The sequence below is a fragment of the Odontesthes bonariensis genome, chromosome 17 (genome assembly GCF_027942865.1).
Source record: "Odontesthes bonariensis isolate fOdoBon6 chromosome 17, fOdoBon6.hap1, whole genome shotgun sequence".
Taxonomy (NCBI): Eukaryota; Metazoa; Chordata; class Actinopteri; order Atheriniformes; family Atherinopsidae; genus Odontesthes; species Odontesthes bonariensis.
The window spans coordinates 8,743,310-8,770,116 of record NC_134522.1 but is presented as its reverse complement, the minus strand read 5'-3'; the positions used below and the strand labels follow the sequence as shown (position 1 = coordinate 8,770,116).

The 26,807-nt window shown below is 40.5% G+C and overlaps 1 protein-coding gene across 4 annotated transcripts in view; it reads right to left on the bottom strand.

Moving 5' to 3' along the window:
* The window catches only part of babam2 (BRISC and BRCA1 A complex member 2), a 92,113-nt gene that overhangs the window by 44,775 nt on the left and 20,531 nt on the right, over positions 1-26,807 (bottom strand). For all 4 annotated transcript variants that reach the window (XM_075447509.1, XM_075447510.1, XM_075447511.1 and 1 more), the window contains exons 5-6: positions 14,033-14,227; positions 12,286-12,360 (exon numbers count right to left, since the gene is read on the bottom strand). In XM_075447509.1, the coding sequence (XP_075303624.1) occupies positions 12,286-12,360; positions 14,033-14,227 (270 nt within the window). The remainder of the gene's footprint in view (positions 1-12,285; positions 12,361-14,032; positions 14,228-26,807) is intronic.

The window sequence follows — 26,807 nt, the reverse complement described above, 5'->3', positions numbered from 1 at the left end:
TACAGTCTACTGGTTTGGTACAAAATATTAATTTGAATATTGATATGTATTTTATATGAGGCCCCTGGTCTCCTCACTTTGAACAATAAACCCAGAACCCACCGACCCACGCTAAAACTCGTCTTTTGCAACTGCATTCAGCTTCTTGCAACAGAGGAGTTTCAGTTTGCTGACACAGCAAACTCAGGAGAGGAATGTGCATTTCCTGCCATAAGTTTTGACTCAAAGCAGTAACCCATATTTGACATTGTTTTGATATATTAGCGATTAGAAACAAGCCATCTGAAAACATACTTTCTAATTTCTTATTGCCAAGTTCTTGAAAATGAAAGGGAAAAAAAAATCTTTCAACACTTTCTGCGTCTTCATGTCATATTTCGGTTTCAGACCTTTTATGCCTGACATTTAAATTCATCTTCAATTGCGTACCAAGTTATAATACATTCACCGTTTAAAAGCCACATAATTGTTTATCTGCATGAAAGCATTGGCTGGCCTTTTCAGATTTCACTCACACTACATTAGTGAAGCCCAAACTGGCAATTACTTGACAGAGTCTTTTGGGCAACTTGCTTTCTGACTAAATGCCATGTCTCAGTGCTGCACAGATACACCATCACTCAGCAACAGGGGTCTAAAGACAAAAAAAAATGTGGTTTACCTTGATTCTCACGTAGTAGAAACAATAAATGTAATTTATGAATGAGGTATTATAAACAGAATGTGCTTATATCAAGGAGAGCCCAGCGACAGTACGGTTCGTTACAGTCTCTGGAAAAAAGGGTTTCTGGCTTTCAAACCTGTAGAGTTTGAAAAGACTGTTCACGGTGCAATTTCACATTGAAATCAGCTACATGAATTCACACGTTTATGTGTTATAACATGCCCTGTGGCCTGCAGTAAGTCAGAAAAACCACCAAACGTTGCAGCAGTCGTTTCCGAACTGAAGTGTTCTGCGCTTCTACTTTAGACGATATGTTTTAAATAAATAAATAAATCTCTGAGATTATTTTTGTTTTGCAGGCTTCCTTCAGTCAGTAGGTACAAATGTGTGTTCTTGCAGTGCATGAAGCACATATTGCAGCCAGTTATTTCGTTTAAATGGCTGTTTTCAAACATACGACCAATCTAAAAAGTTAACCTTCCTATATTTGTGAACAAGCCTCTATTGGACCACATTTGTGTAATAAACAGAGATTTGATCTATTGTAACCGTCTTCAAAGCTGATTTTGGCTGACTTTAATTCTCTTTCTTAGAATATATTTTGATTTCATTTGAATCCAAATGCTCATTAATGAAAAAACCCTAAAAATCTAAAACTAAAGAGCTTCACTTTACTAGGCGGGTTTTTGTGAAAATGTAACTTGGAGGGAATTACAGCGTACACCATAAACGTCTGGTGTAGAACTGACCGAGCCGTGCGATAGACTGGAAATCAGCCCAACGCATACCCTGTTGGCCGATGGCAGCTGGTATGGGCTCCAGCTACCCTAAATAGGATTAATTGGGTTTGGAAAATGGATCAAACTGATGGCTGCTTTGGGACCACAATGGCACAGAAAGTGCAACATGAAATTATATGAAACAATTCTGATAATGCAACACTTTGCATCGAGTCTTTAGATTTTTTTACAATATTACCTGAATATCTGCATGAGGCCACATCAGACAACTTGCAGCTGCCAGATGCTAATTCATCATCACAGACATCATGTTGCTGTTTGTTGTTGTGCTCAAATCTGTGAACGTGAATGCTGAAACTTAACTGCCCATTTGGGATGAATATGTTTTCCAAACTGAACTGACATTTTGGGACCTCGATCTTCAACAACGGAAAATGGCAGAGCCAGGAATGTAATGTATTTCCTCTTAATGACGAGTAGTCACTGCTGATGCCAGAGAGGGACAGCAGAGACCGCTGGCTGTGGGCGCATGCTGGCTTAAATATTAGCTTAAATAAAACCTTTTGTTAGCTTTGTCACACCCAATTAGAATAATTGAAAGAATAGACACTTGAGATTTATCATCTAATTTTTCAAGGAGGTCCAAAAACGCAGAGAACAACAAAACACTTATTAACCACATTACATAACATAAAAACAAACACAAAAAGACATTGAGCTCAAACACCCATTCTCTCACACACGCACACACCTGAAAAAAACCCAGAACAACTTCAAACATTTTGTTAATTTGGTAGATAACAGTGAGTCTATAATTCAAGAATCAAGAGGTTGTTTTAAGATATTACAATTAAAAGACAATGAAAAGCTGTAACAGAGCTCAAATATTGGGAGAGGTTACTCCAATCTGAAGGAGCTTTAAATTACAATGACCCCACGTCCAACTTCTTTCTAAATTCGTGGAACAAAAAAAAAAAGCGCATCATATGTGAGAAAATATGGAGAACAATTAAAATGAACTCAACTGGAAACAGACTCAACTATTGCTGCAAAATACATAAAAATGATCTTGTCAACATGTGGAATATCACTGTTGCAAATGACTCGGTGAATTTTCTTTACTTGACATTTCGACTGGGGATAGTGGAACAAATATGAGGGCTGCATTCCTTTAAGAGGAAGTGTTACTTTAGTGCATGTTCTGCAACTGACCCGCAATACCAAGTGAGATTATCATCTCTTTACGTTGAAAGGGAGAACAATGAATTGACCTATGAAGGGAGCTCAGACAACCATAACACTTCATAAATTAGCAGTGTGGGGCTTAAGAGAAAGTTCAGGGTCTAGTTCAAAATATTTCAGTCAACTTTCTCAAGTGGAGACCCAGCATTACATTTATTATAGATTTTTATTTGGACATGTTGAGCGTGGCCCTGCCATCATCCAGGCTGTGCCCTGCCTCTTACCCAATGGCAGCTGGAATAAGATAAAGCACCCCTGCGAGCCTGAATTGGATTAAGTGGGTACAGAAAATGGATGGATGGATGTTCAGCGCAGTGATGCCATTTTAAATGTCAAATTAAGTTTGTTTTTTTAAACATTTTCTCAGCGGTTTAGTTTTACATCACAGGAAACACCAACAGTGAGCTTTAGGTCTTACAGACTCACTGTCAAAGACATATTTCTGTGCAAAGTGTGCGTGTCATCGCTTGTTTTAAGGGGTCCTTCTTCTCATCACATGTATGTATGATGGTTCACACCTCCATGTTCTAGACACACGATTGCCAGATTTTTAAGTTGGTCTTCTAAATAACCTTTGGCACATAGTGTGCATCTTTCAAGCCTTCGACATCCACTTTTGAAATCATGTTATTGGACTCATGTCATAAGAATTCTTTTACATTGTCCCTGTTATGTCCCTGTGTTATTTTCAGACTTTTTTTAATCTACAGCAACCAGAAAAATGTGCACAAATGAGTAACTTTTACATGAAAATTAAAATCAGGAATATATATATATATATTTTTAAAAAAGAGATTCACACTCTTTTGAATTAACAAATAAATGTTGCAAATATAAAATCATTTACTTTGCAGTTTGAGTGTTGACAGTCCAACAGGAGCTCAGATTCAGCAGGAAAAGCACTGGTTTTATAGCCGGCTGGACAAAAAGCAGAGATGAGACAGAGCTGAGGCAAAGGAGCAGCACACTCTGAACGCTATGGGAGTAACCTGCAATTATTTTATAGCTTTTAAGATTCCTGAGCTCTTAGTCAGTGTTTACTGTGCAAGGGCAAGGCAAGGCCACAAATTACAACAACTAGCTCTGGCACCGAATGCTCAACAGTCACGCACAGGCCTGGGCTTTCTTTCAAAGTGGCAGACAGACTCTAAATTAAAAGAGTAAAGGGTAATGGAGGTGAGGTGGCTTTCAGGTAATTTTTGTTTGTCATGTGATAACCAGAATTTGCATCCCCATACTTTTTAAGCCGTTGTAGTCGCCCTTTATGATGTTGCAGCCGTACTCTCCGTCACATTCACCTGCTCATGGGTAACAGTAATACGCTGCCGGGTGTTCATGCACGTGCAGCGTCCACCAGCCTCGTTTTCCAGGTTTGGTTTGTGCATGCAATTGTGAAAGAGCCATCATGTGACGCAGGGGGCCATCTTCAGCCACGACTTCTCCAAAAGCTCAACTGCCATGCAGAGAGGGACAGAAACCGCAACGACAACAGCCTCGTGGGAGGTTGAGAAAGTAGCAGCAATTATGTGGCAACTGGAGAGCTGAGGTGACTGTGGCCACTGCAGGCTGATGAGGCTTCTGGCTCGTGTCCTGCGACGCTAAAGGTAGCCACCGAGTCCTCGCAGAAAAGTGATGAGATAAAGTGAGAATTTGGACAAACAAAATAAGCACCAGTGGCATCCTGGCATTCCCATGCGGTGATTCAGCGGTGTAGGCCGTCACATAAGTGGCTCTGTGTCACTCTCCAGCTAACTTAATTTGGATCTCTGAGGAGGAGGTGTTGAGGTGTTCTTTACCAAAAAAAAAAGAAAAAAAGTGATAAAACATGATACCAGGAATGCAACTCTGAAGGATTTAAACAGTTTTTAGTTATCTAATAGGCTCAATTTTACTTGACGGCTTTAACATCTACTAATAGCAACTCCAGATTGATATAATGGAGCAAAATTAAGCATTTTTTGTGTGAAATCTCAACTTTCAGGTGATGAAAACTTGGGAAGACAACGCATCACATCATTTTTACATATGGAGTAAATGCCTAATTTCAGAGTAGCGTGTCTCTTTGTCCATTTGTTCCCTATATTCCCCACTTTCACTATGTATGCATGTTTCCACTACAGCTTTAAGTGTAGATTTAGCTTTCCCATCCGTTTCGTCACAATTTAATCTCAGAAAGTCCCAGAACAAAAGTTTAAGCTTCTAATGCAAGACTCTTTGCGGCCATGTTGCTTTATGCAGAGCTTTCCTCATTGGACATATAAACAACAGAAGAGGGCCGTGTGCTTTGATAAAACAAGGACTCATACTGGCGGCTGCAGCCATGGACACAACATGGAAACTCATGTAGACTCAATTGAGGCTTCAGTCAAAGGCTCAGGAAGCTGGAAATGTTTTAAAATAATCATATAAAAAATGTTTACATGCTAATTGGACTAGTAATAGAGAATATATGAAGGATTAGGCACAGCTAATCATTTAAAATGATTAATTAGTGGGAACAGATGCACACACACATCAAGGAAAAACTATTTTCAGTGTAAAAAATAAGCTTTGAAAAACTCAAGAGTTTTTCTTACGTTTTCAGAACTAAATGAATGATTCGTCTGTCAAAGAAATAAGGATTTCAGCCATCTTTATTCACATTTCAAGCTTTTAAGATGTTACCTTTGGCCTACAACGATCAACACAAAAACAAACATTTGTTTAGTTTCAGTCGGTATATCTTTAATGCACATTTTGAAGTTGTTTATGAGGTTAACAGGTTGATGGAAATAGAAAAGTAACTTCCTCAGTTTCGCTAAAAGTCTTTACACTCTTTGAGGTGCTTTTTCATTCATTGTATAAGAGCCAATGTGTGTTAGTGGAGTTATTTCTGACATGGGCATGAATAATCACATGAGCAACCAGTTGTTTCTGCTTCCAGAAAATACACATGACTAATACTCACTGACAAGAAAAAATAATCCTAAACACTTTATGTAGTTTTGTTAAGGGCCACCTCTCTGGTGCTGCTGTGGTCAGAGAACCTTGAGCTGCGACTGTGAGCCTCCCGAGGTCAATAAAAGATGGATATCAATCCTGTTGTAGTCTCAGACCACTTTATGACACATTAACTTTAACAACATTTCTCTACTTTAACTCATTTCAATGCATTAACTCTGACCGATGAGTTATGACCATTAAACAACTAAAACCACAGTTAAATCCATGCTTTAAAAAGGTGGAATATACCTCTTTTTTGTCGTTTTCTCTCAGCAATCGTTCAGCTTTTGGTAACTTTTTCAAACTGAATGACAACTGGATGACGCATCGCCGTTACCCTGTGAACGCTTTAGTTTACTGCTCAAATAACAGCTCCACATTTGCTGATAACTAGGTTATGACTTTGAATAGATGCAATATCATTTGAAACCTTGATTAGTCCATCAGTGGGCTGGTAAAATCAATCGTTGGAATAAAAAAAACACGTATATAAGCCTTCTGAATCGATCAAACACCAACCTGAGGCCATTACAGTTTGATCCTTCTTGTAATCCATTTAACACTAAAATGGTAATAAAGGCTAAAGGCTACAGCAGGGGTGTCAAACTGGTCCATGAAAGGGCCGTGTGGCTGCAGGTTTTTGTTCCAACCCTGCGACAGCACAGCTGACTTGTTTCATTCAATCAACTGAACTGTCTGCACTGAAGGTCTTACCAGTTCAGTTGATTGAAGGAAACAAGTCAGCTGTGCTGTCGCAGGGTTGGAACAAAAACCTGCAGCCACACGGTCCTTTCATGGGTCAGTTTGACACCCCTGGGCTACAGGGATCATTTTATTTCCTTCTAACCCTAAATTATGCAGAACAAAGAGGCGGAAGCTTTAAATAGAGGTTGATCATGCAGTCAGTGGCATTTTGAACTTGGTATCAGTGCAGAATCTCGAGCAGTTACGCAGTTTAAATAACGTGTGAACAACACGTCTGTTTAGCCGAGATTCAGGACCCATCTCTCAAACTCAAGACTAATCATTTTTTGGCTTTCAAACATGTTTTTTTTTTTTTTGCTTTATTTTTATCTATTCATTTGAAACCAAACAAACTGATACATCAGAATGCTAAATGCCAACAATGTTCAGACTTTCTGGCTCAAAAGGGCATTTTTCACTCACACAGTTTTCTCATTGACCCCTGGAGATGAACTCCTATCACTGCATTTAAAAGATAGACATCGTCACATTCAGATAAAGTGAAACAAAAGCAAATGAGCCTTCAAGTGAAATATCACAAGTTCAAAAAGGGTCAACTTCTCTTATCAAATACAACTCTGTTGCAGAGCTGGAGGGCAATTTCAAAATAATACACAATTAGATATTAGACTTATTGTGTGTTTTTGTAGGTTGGTTTCAACAGTCCCTACAGGATCACCTCTGCCTCCAAAAACAGCAAACTGCCAAACTCAAGGCAATCAGAGTTTTTCTAAAACTTTTCAGCTGAATTGTGAACATCCCTGAAGCCTTTCACTCGAATCAGCCACATTTTTAAGCTTTGCTAAATGACACACTGGAAAAAAAGTCCCAGGTAAGCAGCAATTAATTATTAGACACATGGAAACAATCTGCTTGTTTTTGTAACACGACAATGATGAGGACTGTAATGCAAAGAGCTCTCTGCAGAGATGGATTACAGCGTGCCACACAAGGCCATCAGCTTGTCATCATCTCTGCTGAGCCCCTGGGTGGGGGGCAGGGGGAGATGCTGTGTTTTCGCCCTCCTGCTCCTGAGGTGGAAGACATTGTTAAACACAGCCCCAGGGAGCATGTTCTGGGAGGTTCATTAGGAGGGAATTTTCATGGCCCCAACCCCACTCCTCAAGTCAAGTGTTTACCGAGGAGATATTAGAATGAAGACCCATATGGTCCACACTTTGATTCAAATAAAGGGCAGTTAAAATCCGGATTTAACATCAAACACTGCCTAATTAAGTGAATTTAGTCTTGATGTTTGGGGATACAACTTTTGCTCAAGGCTGATTCAAATGTTAATATTTGAATGACAATATTTATATAAAAAAAAAAAAAAAAAAAAAAAAAAAAAAAAAAGGTTAACAGGAGGGAGAAAATAAATTAAAAAAAAAATCAAGTCAGTGATTCTGGTATGAATGAGAAGACAGAATAACAGCCCGCAGCTCTGCTTCACCCTGACCCTCCCCTGTCAGCTGCTGCCTGTGGAGCTTCGAAGGTTAAAGCGAGTGCATGTGAAGGGGGCAGGGGGGGTGGGGTGCAGGACCAAAAATAATTAGAGTAAAAATAATTAAGTGCTCTTACTCAAGCATGCACAGCTTGTACAGACAAAACAAGGATGCAGGGATGCCCAGGGCGTAGTGCTACCATCCCTCAGGTCATCTCTGCAGGAGACACAGTGGAGGAGTGGAACGCTTGCTAGTTGGGAGGCTGGGGACAAAACGGGGTCCAAACTGAACCGAAGCAAAGCTGGCTTTAAATTAGAAGCAAAACTGGGTTATTTGACAGCCCGAGTTGACTGAAACAGAAAGGCAGGACCCTGGCAGTGCTCAATCAATAAGAAAAAAACTCTATTAAAGTACCGGGTACTCTCAAAAGTTCTACCCCCAAACCAGGGCCATGTTTGAATGTGAGATATCCATCCACTACTTCATTTTGTCCCTGGTTCCTTGAATGGATAAGAAAGGAGACAGGGTTAGGAAACTCCAAAAGTCCCAAGTCTGTGTGGAAAGTTTCCTCCAGCTGAGTAAACAAAGTCATTTCTTCTGCTTTCATATTTCAGAGCAGATAATATAAACACAGCAAACGCACAGCGGCTGCTTGAGGACCCGAATCGCATACTTATTTCCCATACACTGCAGTCACTTCAGAGCTGGTGACATGGGTGAGCGCTTGTGGGGGAAACAAAGCTCAAGTGAAGCAAGAGCAGAGGGGCTCAGTCACGAACATGACATCACTCATACGATCAGAAACGTGGAATTCTGGAAACAAACTGCGGCTGCATTCATACTGCGGGTACTCCAGAAACAAGGACGGACAACAAAAATGAAGGCTGCAATTAATGGAAAGATGCGTTTACGTGCACCGCGACTACCGGCCACGCTACAAAATCTAAGCAATATGCACAAACATGCTATGCACTGTGCAGAGAGGTCAAATGGCAGCGCTGACAGAGGGTAAAGGAATCTCAAATGGGTGACAAGCAAGAGGTCAAGGTACGATCAAAGAATGAGACACTAAAACTGTGCCCAAGAGGACTACATGGCCTTTAAAGGGGAAGAAAACTGCCAAGATCCATCTGTGTGCATTTCACCTCCCTTCATCTCCGCTCTCAGCATCCTTCCTACTCTTTCACTTCGACTATGACAGTCTGCCCCCCTCCCCTGTAAAAAAATAATCAAATAAATAAACTAGCATTCCTCCCTCCCTGCCCGAGGTGGAATGGTCCATGCAGGAAGGTAAACATGTCCACTGTCGTGAGCTCAGACCACGCGGATGCTTTGCTTCAGGTAACAGTCGTCCTCCACAGCTCTGTGCCCACCAGCAACATCTCAGCATTCACTAGCACTGCACACTAGCCTGTGTCTGAACAGATTTCCGCTTCACTGCCAAGCCCTCCCTCCTCAAGCAAGGACATCCGTGGATTTGATGGGAGCGTTGATTTAAATCAGGGTCAACAGTCCGACCTCTACCTACAGCACCTGGCTGATGGCTGATATTCTGTCTGAAAAGCATCTACTGTACATCTTGACTTCTGGAGTTGGGACTTTTTTTTTTGTAAAGACCATCCGTTAAATAGGTTGGAACTCATCTCGAAGGCTCAGTGGGCGTTCAGCCAAAAACAGCCCAGCATTAAAAAGGCTGGTGAGGGCAGGTTGGTTCAGGTAGCAGTAAAACAATATACAGTTTCTATGCGGGGAGCCCAGATTCAGCAGGAGATCTGCAGCTCTGAATGCTTATTAGACAGCCAAACGATTCAGAGTGCTTAACGATACTATGAGCCAGAGCAAAGTGAGAAGAAACGCCGTTAAAAATATGAAGCGTTTTAGAAAATAATCAAGCAACAGTGTGCCAAAAACTGAGCTGGGGTCCTTCATTATTAATTAAAGCCATTTAGCAGTTCAGCCAAACATGGTGGAACATGTACTGAGCACTTGAAAGCAATTAGGCATCCACCATAAATGACCTTGGATCTTAAATGCCACGGGAAGCGAGCTCAGGGAAAAAGACAAGCAGCGACGGTTCGCAAAAAGAAGCATTGTTATTTGTCTGATTGACAAAAATGAAAAATCCATTAAGGTAAAGTGTTAAAAAAGGAGGACTTGTGAGAGACAACGGAAAGCATACAGCATTAAACATGATGCTTAATGAATCAGCAGGTGAAACTATGGAGGCTACATCTGCCTCTTATATACAGCCAATGGATTACATACGACTGGATGAATAAGACATTCTTCTACCTGCCTGTCAAAAGAATACTTTACCCAGCAGAAAAAGCATTACAATGTCTCTAAAATGGCCCTTCAAGAGCACAGACTGTATATAAAAGACAAAAACTACCACAGAAAAGAACATTTCTACTCTTCAATGCTCCGGTGTGGATGAACTGAAAGCTTTGCTGGCTGAAACATGAAGAATCTTTTACCAAACACACCCAAACTGTCTGATGTTTGGTGACGCAGTTCTACAAGTTTAAACTGATTTTGGGTGTAAAATCAATTAAGAAGTCAAGACAAAGACAAATCTTTAAAAATCTATAATTGTCTTTTATATTTGGCATTTACTTTTAGAGAGCGATTCGGGTTTTCAAGTACATTTCAGGGTCACTCCGCTTCATATTTTAAACTTCTGGACAGGCACATAATAACAGTGAAAAAAATAAAAATACACCTGAATATGTGACCCTGACATGCTCATCAGATGTGTTCATCATTAAAAGCAAAAGAAAAGGATGCAGACTTAGAGCAGAGAGCACAAACACTGGGTCAGCTCGGCAAAAATAGACTAAAAGCCTTCTTTTTTTAGTAGTTTGTAGCCACAGAAGACAAGTTGTCAAAAAACCCTCCATCTTAACTCAATCTCCATTCAACAAATGATGTATATGAAGTGCAATCCATGGAGTATGAATGATTTTTCATTTTAAACTTGTAGTCCCAGTGCTTCTTTATATGGGGAATATATATGGGAGATTCATCTGCTCAGTCAGGAACGACTGCAGGATTAGATGCATTAATTACACTTCAGCTGCTCTGTAACAGTATGGAATTACTTCCAGAGCAGACATGTGCACTGCATGACAACAATCGACTTCACACTGCACACACACACACACACACACACTGACAGAAGCAATTGCATGACAACTGTCAAAGTGAAAATTCAGGTCATTGAGTTTGGTACAGAGTCCAGTCCAGCCTATATGCTGCACAGCCATGCTTCTCTGTAATGCGTAGGTGGACAAGGTGTGGGCTGATGATGTTCATTACTTTCCTCTCTGCGAGTCAATACTCTTCCTCAGCGTTCAGACACTCCCTTGCTGATACTATGTATACCCTAGCTGCCAAATACAGCACAATACTGTGTGTGAAGCAAAGAAAATGATGCGGGGAAAGGTGCCGGGGGTGATAATCTACATCAAAGGTTTGAGCTTTTTAATAAAAAAAGGGCCGTTAAATATTCAGATTCTTTGATACTATTGTTTCACTGGTTGTACAGCCGCCACCACCCACTGGTTAAAGGTCAGTCAGTGTGTGGCTCGTTTCTGCAAGTGACAGCAAGCATGTCAAAAAGAAAAAAAAAAAAAAAAAAAGAATGGAAAAAAAAGAAATAAGTCAACTATAGCGCTTCCTTCAGGGCTCAGTCTAGAACCGTTCCCGGCTCAAGACATACACGGGGAAAAAATAAATAAAAATAAATGTTCCAGCATGAGTGGAATGTGACTGTGACTTGATGAGTCCTTTCACAGAGCTGCAGGTCTGACAGAAAGAGACACAGCTGATGATGGTTGCTGTTTCCCTTATGTTTACTATCAGTTCCCTTCACAAACAGCAACCAGGCTGGAAAAGGATGGAGAGCCAAGGCCTCCAGCTCGCATGCCGCTGATGATCGGGGGTGAAGGAGGAGAATGAGAGGAGATAAAGGACAGAAACAGAAAGCAGAGAGAGAGAGAGAGAGAGAGAGAGAGAGAGAGAGAGAGAGAGAGAGAGAGAGAGAGAGAGAGAGAGAGAGAGAGAGAGAGAGAGAGAGAGAGAGAGAGAGAGAGAGAGAGAGAGAAATACATATACACAGAGTGTGCGTTTGTGTTGAGGCTAAGCTGCCTCCAGACACCACGCGGCTCAGAGCTGATCGACAGTGACGGCTTGCTGATTAGTCAACTCACAGCCACAGCCCCCCCCCCCCCTCAAAAGACCCGAGTCTGCGCACACGCACAAACACAGAAGTTAATCTAAATAAATCCCACTGTGATCAGCGCAAATGTTCTAAACACACACAAAGATGCAACCTGATCAGCAGTCGTCATCTGATAAGAACTGAGGAAAGTATGCGTAACGACTAACGCAGGTCTGCACAATGTGAAGAGTGAGAGGGCCGTGATAATGGCCGACGTACGATATGCGAGTAGGGACGGTGGGTAACTACCTTAAGGAGATAAACAGGGATGTTGCTGAAGTCCACGGGGAGTTTGAGAAGGAAGCGGGCTGAAAACTCTCCCGTCTGGAGAAAGGAGAAACAGAGGTGAAGGGCTTTAGAAAGTGCACATAAAACAGGTTAAAACATATTTCATGTGGCATTTTATCAACATTTTCAAGTGATAAACATAAAGACAAAGTCAGTGATTTACAAACAAATTTAAACTCTCAAATGCTTTTTATTTCATGCTTCTTGTTGCTTCAGAAATAATAGATTATTAATGATATCTGGATGGTTTTTAAAGCCTGTTTTAATAGAGTTGCAGGCATAAATGTGTTGCCTGGAGAAAAAGAAAAAAAAGGATAGTGACAAATAAGATTGGTAAAGCATCGAGGGTTTTATACACCATCCTACCTTCCAGAACACAATTCAGACCGGAGCTTAATTGTTTGACCCAGCAACATACCATAATACATACATGCAGAATCATCTTTTGCTGCCACGTCTAACGGGAAATGTGAGCCTCTGTTACAGGTTTTATTTCCCAGTTTGTTGTTTTTCTGCCCAAACACAAAACTTTACATCCACTGGGAAGCTCACAGGTAAAACACAGTCTGTAAACCTCCTCTCACCATTTCTTTCTTTCTTTCTTCTTATCATTAGAATTTCGCCACAGTTTTTTCTTTACCAATTTTCAAGGACAAAAAAACCATGACTGAGACGATCATTTAACACCTTATGAGAGCACAAACACAGCTGAGTTTAAGCTTTAAAAATGGACACGTTTTTCAGATTCTGACAACACTCCCCTCAAGTGTCGACTCTATTAGCACGACTTTCCCTCAGTGTTATGCTGAAATGTTTGCACAGAGCAGCAGTGCCCGCTTCGTGGACATATTTACCGAAGAGAAAATATAATGAACTTTTAGGTGTATTCTTAAAACACAGCAGGCGTATGAGAGACGATGCTACATTCAAACAATGGATAAATTCAAGCATCGTGGTTCGATTTTGCTGCAGGTTTACTGCTTTTGTTTATGAAATATTAAAATAAACTCAAAAATTTCAAAATGCCACGTCTGTTCTGACATTTCCTACAGAAATGTTACCATTATGTGGAGCATTATATATGCGATATTACTCTGAGAAACTACTCTTTTCCATTTTTATTTTCCATGAGCAAGAAAAAAACCCCAGAAATATTCTAATTGAATTTAATAATTCAATATGGGGACATATTAAACTATTAAAGCCTCCTATAGTTTCACAGTTAATTAACTGTACTAATACTAAAACTGCATATCAAAGATTTATATGTAATATGTACATGCAGCCTGATCGTGTGAAGCATAAAAAGGTAAAAACTGAACATCTTGTGCTGTTCATCAGTTATTGTCAGTTAGTTCTTAACTATGTGTTTTTACACATAGTTACACATACTATAGAGAGACATGTGCGAGCATGTTGTGAGTGACCAGCAGTCCAGTTTTAAATAAAAAAAAACATGTTCAAACTGCAAAGCTTTTGTTCAAAGAACAGGAAGTCTTATCAAATGCTGTTTCCTGTGGAAAGTTTTCCACAAAAGAGAGTGGCTCTTACTACAGTAATTTGATTACATCAGATGCTTTATTAAACCAATGATATGAATGAATAAATAAGGGGTGTAACCAACCTTTTTCTTGTTTTTCCAACAATAAAACTACATTGCTTCGGTAAAATCTCAGACACCACAGAAAGTCAGTGATCAGGCTCTTACCCAGCTGTTCTTCCGTCCGGCGTAAATCTCCAAGTTGCGGCCAAAGCTTGGATCTTCCAGCAGGCTGTCGTACTCAAACAGAAGCCTGGAGCTCTCACGCAGACGCTGGCACTGGTATTGATGGTACTGCTGGATGAGCTCCTTCACCAGCTGAAGTAAACACTCTGGGTTCCCTGCATCCCAGTGGACCAAGTGCTGAAACACACACCAAACAGCAAGAGGAGTCAGACAAAATCAGCAAAATTAGTAGATTACTGTAGAGTAAAATAAACTAACAGATCAGCAGCTGCCTTTTTCGGGGTATCAGTTTGGGCAGATCTGAAAAGATTTCCTCCAAAATGACTTTATGGACAAACTTAAAGGGTAAGGATGGAGCACAGTCCACCTCCAATGAACCACACCAAATCTTGCAATTGTAAGGAATAATATCCTAATTCATACAGTATATAAAGTGTTCTGTCTTTGCCTTTCCATCATGTTTAAACAAGCAGACAAACAGCACTGAAACAAATCTCTCACTTTGCCTTTTAGAACAAGCAGAGCGGATAGGGCTGATAAGGAAGGAATATTCAAATGTTATTGATGACCAACTGTAAATTTTGACCAGCAAACCAACATTTCCAGCATAACAAGAAGTACAGTCATCAAACATGCAGCTGGAATTGAAAGGAAAAATGGAGTTTGGTGACAACTGAAGAGTTTATGAGTTCAAATAACCCATCTAAACATAATAAATACAAGAAAATGCTGAAAACTACTTCAAAGCATTTGCATCAAGGGCTGAGAATAGTAGTAGGGTTTAGGAAGAACACTAATGGAACAAGGAAGACAAAAAAAAAGTTTTAAAAAAACCTGATACTGACCAACTAATTTCCATTAAAAGATCAGACGGAAAGGGTAGTGCTGAAGGATGTCCTGTGACCACACAGTGATTTCATCTGATATGGAAAAGTACCAAGACTGACCTCCGCAATCTGCCATCTTACTTTTCTAACTCCCGGTGCTGCAATGATTGACATTTATAGATACGGTCATTTGGAGATTGTTTATTCTTTCAGCTCGAATGTTTTACATATCTGGGAAATTATCTGGTCCATATCAGACACTGAGTCATTATTTATTTGACTAATTCAAGATGCAGAAAACTACTCTTACTGATTCCACAGGAATTAAGAGGGTAAATAGCAGCCAAGAGCTACTAATCAAATGCAATTGATTAACTGATGATCAGTAAGTGTGAGCATCTCTATAAAAAGCAGAATTTTAGTCAGTTTGCTGGTCTGGAGCATTCAGGTGTGTGTTAACACAATGCCAAGAAGCAAAGACATCAGCAACGATCTTAGAGCGAAAATTGTTGCTGCTCATCAATCTGGGAGGGGGTATAAAGTCATTTATAAAGTTCATGACAGTACAATTAGAAAAAGACTGAACAAGTATGGCTTGTTTTGAAGGGTTGCAGGAGAAAGCCTCTTCTCTCTAAAAAGAACATGGCAGCACAGCTTAGGTTTGTAAAGCTGCATCTGAACAAACCACAAGACTTCTGGAACATTGGGCCTCATGCAAGAACATTTTCGTATTTTTATTCAAAATTTCTTTTTTTCTTTTCACTTTTTTCGTATGAAGGACTCGTACGAACACGACACGTCAGATTCAACAAACGCTCTTAACTTCGGAAAAAGTGTGTAAACGACCTGCGTAAATGATGAATCACACCTGTGCGTATCTAAGTTCACGTGCACGAGGATAGTAGATTTGCATACATACTCCATGCCCAAAATAATACCATATAAGGAGCTGTGCTTCCTCTCTCCTGTGCCAGGAAGTGTTGAGTGTTGAGTCATGAGAATGACATCAAGAAGCAAAAAGAACAACTTTACGGGCTCTGAGACTGAAGTTCTGCTTTCAGAGATCCAAAAAGGAAAATCTGTCATTTTTAGCAGTGTCAGCAGTGGAGTTACGGGACCTGCTAAAGCCAAGAAATGGGAAGCAATTACGAGTGCTGTTTATTCCGTGTCACCGAAATAAAAAAATAAATGGTTTGATATGAAAATGGCTTAAAAAAAAACGTCTCGCCCTGGGGAGGCGATCGATGAGACTGCAACTAAAGCCGTGCAATCAGTTGTTGCCTCATCATGATGGCACTCTGATGGGGTGGTCCATGAGGGGGGTCTTCTGGCACCACACCTTCTGGTCTGCCTGGGCTGATTCAGGTGGAGACCCTCGTTCATGGCAATATTGCGCCATGAACGAGGAATCGAGACACACCCACCTGGCCTTCAGCTCAGTGCGCTCCACGACAGCACGGGTGCTCTGATGCGTATATGTGTCTCGTGCTCCAATTATGATTGGCAGTCCAGCCACGGGATGAAAGTCCCTCTTAATTTGTACTTGTGGGACAGCGGTGTATGGGAATTTGATGTACCGTGGGTGATAAACTGATGAGAGTTTTGATGACCAAGGGGAGCGCACGACTCACAAGGGACACCCCCGATCTGTCTCCAGTCTCTCTCTGAAAGGTTCCCGTGGCCAAAAACCCAAGGGTGGTGAGGACCTGGACGTGTGGTGGAATTGGGTTTGATCGGCGTGTTTTTCTCTGGAGTCGTGGCTCTAGCAAGCTGCATATTTGTAGCAGCACAGTCCTTGGGAATCTTAATCGTGATGTCAGCCATTCGTCTGTCTCCACACGGTCTCTTCCAAGAGCCTGACGCACTAAGGCATCCAAAAGTAGCAAGACAGCCGCTGCGCTTCCCGTTACAGATTCAAATGAACCTTCAATTAGTGCACAATTTAAGTCAAACAGAATAATGTCAGCATAATTATGGAGTATAATGTATATTTATTTATGTTTTCTTCAAAGTAATTAAATATACAATCCATTAGTCAAGCAAACTTGATTGGAATAACAGCGGACTATTTTACGAAACTCCTACGACAGGTCTGGATCACTCGTAAATTCTGTTCGTACCTGAAAGAAAACGTAAAATATGAAAAGATTGGTGAATGCGCAAATTCTCTTAAATCACTCGTACGGACGATTTAAGAACAAATCTGTGCGTACGAACGGTTCTTGCATGAGGCCCATTGTTCTTTGGACAGACCAGACCAAAGTGGAGATGTTTGCTCATAATGCACAGCAGCACGTTTGGAGGAAACCAAACACAGCATATCAGCACAAACACCAAATATCAACTGTCAAGCACGGTGGTGGAGGGCTGATGATCTGGGCTTGTTCTGCAGCCAATGGACCATCAACTCCTCTGGATACCAAAGTTTTCTAGAGTCAGATGTGAGGCCATGTGTCTGACAGCTGAAGCTGGGCTGAAACTGGCTCATCAACAGGACAATGATCCCAGACACAGCAGCAGATCTACAGCAGAATGTGTGAAAAAGAAAAGAATCAAGGTGTTGCAATGGTCCAGTCAGAGTCCAGACCTCAGCCTGACTGAGATGCTGTGGTGGGACCTTCAGAGAGCTGCGCATAAACCAACGCTGGAAACCTCAATGAGCTGAAGCAACGTTAGAAAGAAGAGTGGGCCAAGATTCCTCCACAACCATGTGAGAGACTGATGATGTCACACAGAAAACCATTACTTCAACTTACTGCTGCTAAAGCTGCTTCTACAAGCTGTTGGATCATGAGGTGGACTTAGTTTTTCACACCCCGTTCTAAATTTTGTCTTAGTTTTTGCCCAATAAATAATGACAGGGTGTAATGTATCATGTGTTGTTGTTCCTCTGAGGTTGTTTTCACCTCATTTTAAGAACTGGTCATTTTTTTTCATTATGTCCTAATACATAAAATCTTAGAGTTGAAAGAGGGTGTAATTTAATTTTACATGAGTGTACTAATTACAGTGCAGCAGCTGACCCGGGATTTATTATGCAACTGGAGTTTGGAAAGCTGAGGCACGTTTGTGTATTTCCTTCTCTAGTTAATCATATCTCTGTCATGTTAGGCATTTCAGCTTTTCATTCTGAGAGCCTGGCATGCACATATGATCCCCAGTTCAAACTGTCTCAGTTTCAGTCGACACGAACAGCACTTGACTCCTTTCACTGAAGACAAAAGCCAACGTGCATTACAGGATTAAACTACAACCATCTGTCTCCTACGAGTGAGCAGAAGCAGCTAAACACGACAAACTGGTTTAGTTTGACCAAAGAGAAGGTTTTCTTCTCTTAAAGCGAACCAGCTCATTGATGCACAGTGAAAACAATTAGGGCTGGGTGAGTTCACGCGTTATTATCGCGTTAACTCGTTAATTATTTAATGCGATAAATATTTTATTGCGCATTAACGCACTTTTTTTTAATTAATTGAAAAAAATATATTATTTTTTGGGGCTTTTGTGCCTTTAATGGATAGGAAAGTTCAGAGAGACAGGAAGCAGGTGGCAGAGAGAGGGGGAATGATATGCAGCACAGGACCGTCCGATGCGGGACTCGAATCGGGGCCAGCTGCAGCGAGGACTATAGCCTCTTGTACATGGGGCGCCTGCTCAACCCACTACACCAAGGACCACTCCTGTTTTATTATTTATTTTATTATTGTAAAAGTCTGTTGCTCACAGGCTTTTAGTTTGTAAAAGTCTGCTGCGGAACCGGAAAAGAAAGTAATTTGTAGATCCACCAAACATGGAGAAGGGTATGGAACTTTTACTCGGCCATTTTCATTTTAAAGTTGACAGAACCAAAGTCATCTGTAAACACTGCAAAGTTGAATTGTCTTCTCACCGAAGTAGTTCCCGTCTAAAATATCACTTAGACAAAACACACAACTGATAGCAGCAAGTCATTCAAGGAAACAGACAGTGGAGCGAGGCTTCTACATAAAAACTACAGAAAGATGCTGATGTTAAAAGTGTGTTTGCACAACAAATGTTATGGCACTTTCATTCATATGGCAGCACATTTAAAATTAAACTAAATGCTAAAAGCTTTACACTACTTTTGAATTCATTTTTGGATTTTGCGTACAAATGCGATTAATCGTGATTAATCAGGGAAATCATTTGATTAATTAGATTAACAAATTTTAATCGTTGCCCAGCCCTAAAATAATGTATCTAAAGAATAATACGGTGTAAAAATAAATAGCAAAATTATTTTCTGGTCTAATTAAGACAAATGAATGGTTGAGATCTTTACAGGTAATGCTGTGCGTGGTTATAATGCACCACATGCAAATAAAGACCAAATCATAAAAAAGAAAACTCTTTAATGAATTTACCGCTCTCTTTGTCGATAACTCTCTGTTTAAAGAGATAAATGAAGAAGAAAATGGCTCTTTGATAAGCTGTGACTAAGCAATTTTCCCAGAAATGGAATTTTATTAACATCATTTTGGAAGAGAATGAATTTGCTAATTTTTTTTTTATGTGAAGTGGATCCTAAAGGCGGGAATGGTGGTTCAGGTCTCCCTTCAGTCGTCAGAGAAAAAGTGATACCTTTCCCCAACTCATTTCGAAAGGGAAAAACTGCCGACAGACCCAATGAACCATGAAACCTGATGACATAACTGATAAAGTACATGTGTAACTTATCTGCTTTGCTGTGGCAGTCAGGCAAAAGCAAGTCAGTCCATTCAAAACTAAACAGACAATGAAAGTGCAGCCAGCATTGGAAAGATTGATAAGTGCTGGAATTAAAAATCAACACTCTTTAGATTTATGTGGCAGAAGCAGTCGCTTGTCACCCTGACTGTCTGTCTGGAAGCCAGAGCATAAGGAGAAAGCCTCCATTGTTTCAGGAGGGGGTGGGGTGGAAAAGAGGTGGCAGTGGCAAAGGAAGGCTAAACAGAGACAGTGACCTCATCGTCCTGATCCACCAGTGGTTACCAGCAATGCCGGGATTCCCGAAATGAGGGGGAGACGCAAACAAGGATGGGCATTGTCCAAAAAAGGCAGTCAGAGCCCCGGGGCATGATCGAGCTGAAACTGAGGAGAGACTGAGCAAGTGCTGTGTCAGGACTGTGACAGAAAATATCAGTGAAACTCAGCTGAGGAGGACAAGAGCAGGCGAGGGGTGGGCTCAGAGGTGGAAGAGGGGGGAGAAACAACGCTGCACAGTTCAGGCAAGCAGGCCAAGTCAATATGAAAACTGGACCAACACCCTGCATATTTGCTTCTGCTGATGGGTAATAAAGAAAGTGCAACTGAACTTCTAAATGAAAATGACTCCAGTGAGTATGAGCACATCTTTATTGCTATATGCACGCACTGAAATATGTGTTTCTTGAAGACAGAAAGCTGAGAAAAATCGAGGTAATAAGATGTGTGGGTGTGAGGACTGTAATGCAGGATGAACACTCCTGTAATTACAGCCGAGGTGTCCTTGAAGTCAGTGGTTGAAACTCAGATATTACGATATTCCACCGTCCTCTGTGAACCTGACGTCATGGCAACAGAAACATCTGAGAATCGTCAAAAATGATTGTTTTACCATTTTTCCATTAAAGTGGTTCAGAGATGGTTCCAAGACCAGTTCTAGTTTTTTATTCTATAAGCTAACAAAACTGCTTTGGTTTTCCAAAGACACTTTATCTGCACAAATCCCAGCAAAACGATGCTCCGTCATCAGTGCAGTTCATGAACCTTGAAAACAGGTTTTATGCTAGCAAGGTTTTGAGTAAATTCATGGGTGCCTGTTCAAAATGTGGTCAGTAGAAACTTAAATATTTTACTGCATTTAAGCAAACATTTTTTATTTTAAACCATCCAGTGGTTGTCAAGACATCTCTCTCTCATTGTCGCACTGGAGGGGAAGTCAAAGCAGCAGCAATAATCTGTTTGACCCACCATCTGAGGATCCTGAAACAGTAAAATGTTATGGCCTTCCTTTAGAAGTTGAGATATCTTGAACTTTGGACTGCCCTAAACACTGCCCTGAACAGCTAAAATGGCTAAAAATTCCCCATTAAGGCCAATAACAGGACACATCACTAGTTTCTCTCATGTTGAACCGAATGTTCCGACTCCGAGTTAACAAGGTAGCGCTTGAACGCTGAAGAGAACATTGGTCGAACATAGAGGCAAAGAGAATGAGAAGCACTGAGCCAAAAAGCTCTGTTCATGTGCTGCAGTGTGTGGCGCGGCTGTGTGCAGACATGTGAGTCTGTACAGACTCTTCACTGAATTGATTTTACACGCTCCGCTGAAGGCTGTGTGTGCCAAAACAAATCTATGTGTTGTTTTTTTTTTTTTTTACATTTTTATGTATTTCTTTTTTTTCATGAATAGGTTAAGCCCTGCGGAAAATGTACAGATTTGATACATGTGAAACCATAAAAGACGCTATAGTCACAAACCGAGCAGTTTGAAAGCTGATATTTAACATTTGATGGAAATGACGTGAAAAGAAAAAGCCATCCACGTGCCCTCTAGATCAGTCTGTTTGGAAGGAACATCTTTCTTAGGGCTTTAACCACAGGGGGTAAGTATCACAGGCCTCAACAATAGTCCTCGGTTCAATCTAGACCTTCTAATCCAATTATTTTGTCACAACACATGGGCTAAACCTGTGTCAGATGATTTAAGCCTTACCTTGGCTGATGATAAAACCTGTCACTCCAACAAATAAACCACCGATACCTTCTATTTTTTGAAAAGAGTGCATATCAGTAAGGGCAATTTATAATCGTATTACCTTAAGATATTAGGATTTGATTCATTATCAATGTTAAAAACTGCACATCCAAAATATAGTGGATTAGCATTAGGATTTAGCATTTGGGGTATACATTGAGCGGTTGAGTCGAAGTCATGAAAACACAGTCACTGTGCCAACACAAGCAGAAATATTATAAAACACCACGCCTTTTAAAAAGAAAATGCTCCTTCTCTCTGCTTATTGATTAAATTGCTCAAATTGCACCTCTTCAGATTACAAAGACTGAAATTTATTTTAGGGGAAATTAAGAAAAACGGTGAAAGAGAAATTCAATAGTTAGACAAACAGACTTCAAATACCAAATTTAATGTTTTCTGAATTAACTTTGGCATTTTAAACCATCTTTTTTCAAGGCATTAGCTCACGGAGGGGGCAGATCCCCGTTTAAAGTTTATGATCCATCCGACTACAAAATATCCTAAATCCACGACAAGAACTACACTTTCCAAATCATCACGTTCTGAGATCACGATGGCATTTGAGCCAATTCATTTCTTCACTTTGATGGCGTTCATGTTGCTTAGCAGTTTGATTCACCAAAGATCAGGAAATAAAGCGAAATAGGGCCCAGCTGCAAATCACAGGGCTTAAGTGTAACAAAAACTAAAAGAAATGTATAATCCAAAAGTTAAAGGCAAATGTATGAGCTATGTCGCGGCTGAAGTAGACGAAGTTATAAATAACGGCATAATCATTTGTACGTACTTGCCTTTATGTACAAAACACACTGGGCACGTTTTGGATTGGAGGACGGTTCTTTGTTATACGAGTGATGAGACTCCTGCAACAACACAAACTAAATAATTACATGCATCAAATGACACTTGTAATCCAAAGAAATGTCAAGATCCAGTGGGGGACCCCCAGCTGCGTCTCCTTGAGTCAAGAAACCACACTTGAAAACGCAGACGGCTTCCAAGTGCCAACTACGATGTTCAGTCTACGCCGGCACAAGAGAACACAACCTGTATTTTATCGTTTAGAATCAAAAATCTGCTTTTGAAATCATTAATTTCTTTGTACATCCAGTTAATGGTTAAGATCACTTTGAAGCACTACAGAATTCATTCAATGTGCTAAAGAGTGATCTTTCTCTCCAACAGAGCCAACATTCAACATGTTGAACGAGCACAAAAAGGCGTTTACTGCGTCTAAGAGAGCCGAAAAAGACAGGCAAAAGGTCCACGGATGCTCGAGACGGTCAGTTTAGACTTAATCTACAAATTTGGTAGCCCTTTTTGACAAATAAAGCAACTTTTTGGATGAGCAGACTACAGTGCTAAATTGAGACGGAAAGATATTTCTTCCTCGCAGTAGGTATCCTATCCCATCTCCCTGCTCTTCTACTCTGTGCAATCAGCTAAATCAGCGAGCAGCCGCACCCACAAGGGAGCTAAGAAATTAGTAACATGTAAATACAGCCAGCACAGACACCGACTTTATCTAATGGGTGTGGAGATCTTTTTCAGAGGATGTTACAATCTAATATCTGAAACTTTGAAAGTGTGCAGCCACTAGCCATCAAATATCCAAAGTGGAATTTTAAAAAAAAGCAGCATTGAGAAGAGAAAACCTGCGATATACTCTTACAGAGAATGGCTGCCAGTAAAGTTACTGATATGAACTGTTCTTTAACCAAACTCAGAACCATGAATTTCAAATTAGTGAGGTGCTACTCAAAATGAGAGAATATGTCAACATGTCTTTGGTTCCTTTAAGCTTCAGTAAGGATATATAATGCATATGCATTGAGGAAAGACCCAAAGAAAACCAGCGTTTTCCCTTTAAGAACAAAATGTACACCTAAATTGGGCATCTTCACACTGAATAGACCCAAGTTGACAGAATTATGTCTTCCTGTGCCATCCGTCTGTATCATCTTCCATCCAATATTTATCTTAGTCCAATGAGAGAAAGACTGGCATCTGAAACTGCAAGATAATTATATAGGCCAAGAGAAGATATTTGTTTTTACGTCTTAAATGTGATTTTTATAGATGCTGGCAACCTGATCCAATGAATCGCTGTAGACTTGAAAGTGTGAGGCATTAAAAACTCCCAAGTATTAAATTAATCTCTGTTAGTCTCTAATTCAAGTGTGGGCTCACACCCTGTTTCGCCCCCGGAGAGTGCCAAGTGTAAGATCATGCTAAATTGCTCTTGTCATGTGTTTAAGACACTTGGCATTCTCAGCCCAGTGTTTTTCACTGGGATCTGTGCGGCTCGTGTCCAACACAGCACAACTTGTTGACAGAAATAGCACTTTTGCGACTACTTTTCCTGGGGTTCTGACACCTCTTCAGCCCAGAATCAACCCACTGTGAGGGGTGAAAGAGTGGAGCCCATCTTGGCACTCAATTTCTCCCATCCATCAGCTGGTGTTTAGAAATGACCAGACTCCTTTTCCATCAGCCATCTCTGGTGGCTAACAATAACCTTCCCATTAAAAGTATTCCCAGACCTGTCAGTGAGCCCTGCCAATAATAAACTCCAATAAAAGCTGGAACGCATTATTCCCTCAAGCAGGAAGGAAGCAGGAGCAACAGTTGGTACACTATGCTCACATTGACATAATCTTGCTTTATAGGCCATCTGAGGGCCTTTGTTAGAGCAGTAACAGGGGACGAGCTGGAGCTGCAGATAGGAAGCGCTCACCAATGCTTGGCATTCAGGATTACCAGGGGGTAAACCTGAAGCTGGGAACGTTTGCTTTTCCGAGAATTATTAGAATGGCTTCGCACTACTTGTTCACAGTGGGACTTTTACTGATGGCTACAAAGTCTGCAAGACAAAAACTTCTTTAATAAGTCATGACTTTATTTTATTTTTTAAAAAGACACTTAAAAAAAATCTTCAATTCATCCAAAAAAGATAAATTAAATGTCACACTGTCCCACTGATTCCTAAAAAATCTATAAAAATGTGAAGGAAACTTATAAAGTTTTTTTTGCACAAGTGTAGTTTCTTAATTCATGAAGAATATCATGGATAATAATAATTAATTAAACTTTTTTTCCAGATGTAATCTACAGAGATTTATCATGATGAAATATTCAGTCTGCTGACGTGGCTTCTCAATGCATCCTCAAAAGCTTTAGTATTTGATTTTGTAATACTACTTCAGAGTGGTGTTGAGCAATAGTTCTCCAGGTTTTCTGAAGGTCTTTTAAAGTTTTTCTTTAGAAATTTGGTGCTTTTTCACTCATTTTCAGTCCAGTACTTGTACCCGACCATTTTCAGAGAATTCATTTTATCTTTGTTAAGCCACTAAACACTGACTTATGAATCCTTGAAGCATAAAAAAGACAACTCATGGGATGAACCAGTGTTAGTGTCTGCACATAACAGACCACTTAGCAAAGAACCAATATTAAATCTATGAAAATGATCAAAAATTAACAGTTTGACAGAAAATAGCATTTTTGCAGCATCTCCATTTTTGCCTTGTATGCTATAGTGATACTTCCTCTTTTATATTTGCACACTTTTCAATATATCGCTGCCCCCATTTTTTGTTTTTCTGGCAACATATAAAGAGATTAGGGATGGTTCAAGTCTCTTACAAAGTACTGTAAATCTGAAATGAGGCCACAATGTGGCTGTGGTGTTTGGTTTGAGAACCCAATCCAGGACGTTAATGTCAACAGAGAGCCATTAGAACGCAACTGGAGATAAACAGTTGGTGGTGCAGCTGCAGACGGGGCACAACAAAATGACAGCATTTAAACTGCACCACTCAAACTTCAAACGGTGGTAAAAAAAAAAAAATCATCAAAATACATTTATTTGAAGCAAATCATGGCTCATTTCTGTATATAAAGGTGAGTGGAAACTAATAAATTTAAGTGGGTTACTGGGGCAAAAGAAAGATTGTCACTCACACCGTTTTAAGCCAAATCTCAAATCAAGGTTACGTCCAGTATTGTAATTCTGCAGTCAGTTTGCACTGCAAGTTCACCCTTCAACTTCCACAGCTAATTTGACACAAATGCACCGTGTCAAATTACTGTGACAACTGAAAGCTGTGTAGTAGAGAGATCAGACCCACACAGCAGCATACACAATGCCTTGAATTTGCAGCGTGCCGCCTCTCGTCTCTCCGGCGGAGCACTGCAGGCTGGACATGTGAGAACATGTTGAGGTCATGTGCATAAAAGGCCCATAGAGGTTAAACCTGGTCTCGGGCGCAAGCACATACAGTCTGAAAAACATGCAAAATGCTGGGGAACTCCCAAAATGTTAAGTGCCTGCACACACCACCGGGCAAGTCTAGACCAGAGAAATGATACATTACACACAAAGAGAGGGGACAAAGGGGCAGACAAATGGTAGTATTGCTGGAGTAAAAAAAAAACAGAGGTGCAATTACAGATAACTGTCCTTATGTCCTGCACACTTACTCCCATCTCCTGGGGGGGGGGGGGGGGGTTAAAGAAGATAAAGGCTGCAGTTTGTGTTAATAAAACACCGTCTTTTCCCACTTTGAATGTCATCTATGCATCAAATCCAGGCCGGACAGCCGATAACTAGGAAATGATGCACCTGAATATAGGCAGCAGTTACAGATCTTGACAGTGTTGTTATGTCTGGAAACATGAGTGGGACATTCTGTCCCACAGTGGGTTGTCTGGCTTCATCTGATGTCCCTGCCGTCACTGTGAGTGAGCTGGAGCTGGAGAGCTGTTTATATGAACAACTGTCAGTGAGCCACAATCCACATGATTTAAAGTGACTGGGTAAGAACACAGAAAACCTGCATGGGCCTTTTATGGCTTCACATGGGTTGGTACTGAAATACCTAGAACTCATCGCACACGTGGGTGTGTTTGGTGAGCATGTACAACACATTATGCTAGGTTGTAGATAGCAGAGATTTCAAGATTACAGAACAGTGCACCGTAATCATAAAGTGACCGCAACATTTTTCTAAGAAGAGCAAAAAAAAAAAGCAAAAAGCATCAGCATTATCACATCGAGACCTGCTGCATCATGTGCACCTGATACAGAAATTCTACATCAAACGCTTACACAATCAGATTTATTTGCTTATTTAAAGGCATTTCGTGCCATCTCCTAAGAATACTACTTTAACTGTCATCACTCACTG